Here is a 1,705-nt window from a genome sequence, read left to right on the forward strand (position 1 = left end):
ATTAATAGGAGTGCCTAATCTCAAACCAAGCAAAGTGGGGACTGAAGGGAGGCCAAAACTTTACCTGTACAATGACCACTTGTATACCTAATCCTAAATTGTACCCTACATCTTTAAAATAAAAAAATAAGCAGGTGATTCACACACACACACACACACACACACACACACACACACACGCAGAAATTATAACTTCCTAGATTGCTGTCAACTGTCATGCCATAATCTTTTCATGAAGCTCTTTCTGTTCCCAGTGCTCTCTTCAAGATATTTCTTCACTTCTGAGTTCCTAAGACCTAAGGTCAGGGGGTTGAGCATGGGATTGAAAAGACTATAAAACAGCAGGAGATATTTCTTCTGCTCCTCAGGGTTCTCATATCTGGGTCCAACATACATGATAATGACTGTGTCATAGAAAAGTCCAACCACACAGAGATGGGAGGAACAGGTGGAGAAGGTTTTTCTTCCTCTGACTGGATTCTAAAGTTGGCACAGAAGATGCACATATATGAAAACTACGATTAAGGATAGGGGTCCCACAAGCTCAGAAACGGAACCGGCCAAGATCATATTCACATTGATGTGGGTATATGCACAGGCAAGTTTGATAAATGCCATAATTTCACAGAAAAAGTGATTGATTTTCTGGGGTTTACAGAAGGGTAAATGTAGAAGTAACGCTAGGTGAATCAAAGATAGAAGAACTCCAGTGGTCCAGGAGGTTAGAGCTAGGGTGATACAGACTCTCCAACTCATGATGGCAGAATATCAAAGAGGGTGGCAGATGACCACATATTGATCATAGAACATCACCACTAGAAGGAGACATTCTGTGACAGCAAATGTCAGTAAGAGAAAGTCCTAAGTCATGTAGCCGGTAAAGGAGATTGGCTGGATTCAAGAGGTTCACCAGCATCTGGGGCACCATGTTGCAGGCACAGGTGATGTCGATGATGGCCAGTTATAATAGGAAGAAGTACATGGGGGTATGCAGTCTGAAGACGAGTGAGATGAGCCCCAGGATTATCCTGCTCCACAGCGGAGTGAAGACATAGAACAGGGAGAAAAGATCAAAGAGAAGCATCTGAATCCTTGGGCTGGTGGGAAATCCTTGTAGGGTAAACCCTGTGATGGCTGTCATATTGTCTCCCTTATTCCTATGACAGAGGAAATTGAGTTAATGCTCATGGTTTAAGAGAAGTGTCTAAAAACAGATTTATTTTAACTTATTTGATACCATCTTACGGGAGTAGAAAAATGTTCAGTGACAGCTGTATTGAATTTTCGTGTTTTTAAAGGAGTGTTTATAGACCATTTGGTAACTCTAAAATAGATTTTAAGCATTTATACAGTTACTTACTTGACTTGTCTCCATGTGATACCTTTAGCCTTTTAAAAGATACAGTGATGGCATTTTTTTGCTACTGTTAAATGTTTACTAGAGCCACTTGCACACACATCTCTCTTCACCTTAAAAAATAGCTACTAGTTTAAAATAACCATTAATATATTGATTATATTAATACTTTAATTATGTATTAACACAGATTATGCTATTATCTAAAACTATCAAGGAGCAGAATTTGAGTATTAAGATAATACAGATGTACTTTTGCATGATATTAAAGTGTGACAGTAAAAACTAACAAACAATGAAAATGGTGTTAAATTGTTTTTGGCAAGAACTCACAAAGACAGTTAGGAA

General features: G+C 38.7%; 1 protein-coding gene across 1 annotated transcript; it reads right to left on the reverse strand.

The window, feature by feature from the left end:
* Positions 1-230: 230 nt before the first annotated feature.
* Positions 231-1,157, reverse strand: LOC110596833 (olfactory receptor 2A7; the record flags this gene model as incomplete). The annotated part of the gene is given in 5 exon segments (XM_021719422.1): positions 231-272; positions 274-467; positions 470-512; positions 514-892; positions 894-1,157. Coding segments are annotated over 5 exon segments (922 nt in total), but the record flags the coding sequence as incomplete, so codon positions are not given.
* Positions 1,158-1,705: the final 548 nt, after the last annotated feature.

This window comes from Carlito syrichta, unplaced genomic scaffold, assembly GCF_000164805.1.
Source record: "Carlito syrichta isolate Samal-C Ts95f unplaced genomic scaffold, Tarsius_syrichta-2.0.1 Scaffold314683, whole genome shotgun sequence".
Classification (NCBI taxonomy): Eukaryota; Metazoa; Chordata; class Mammalia; order Primates; family Tarsiidae; genus Carlito; species Carlito syrichta.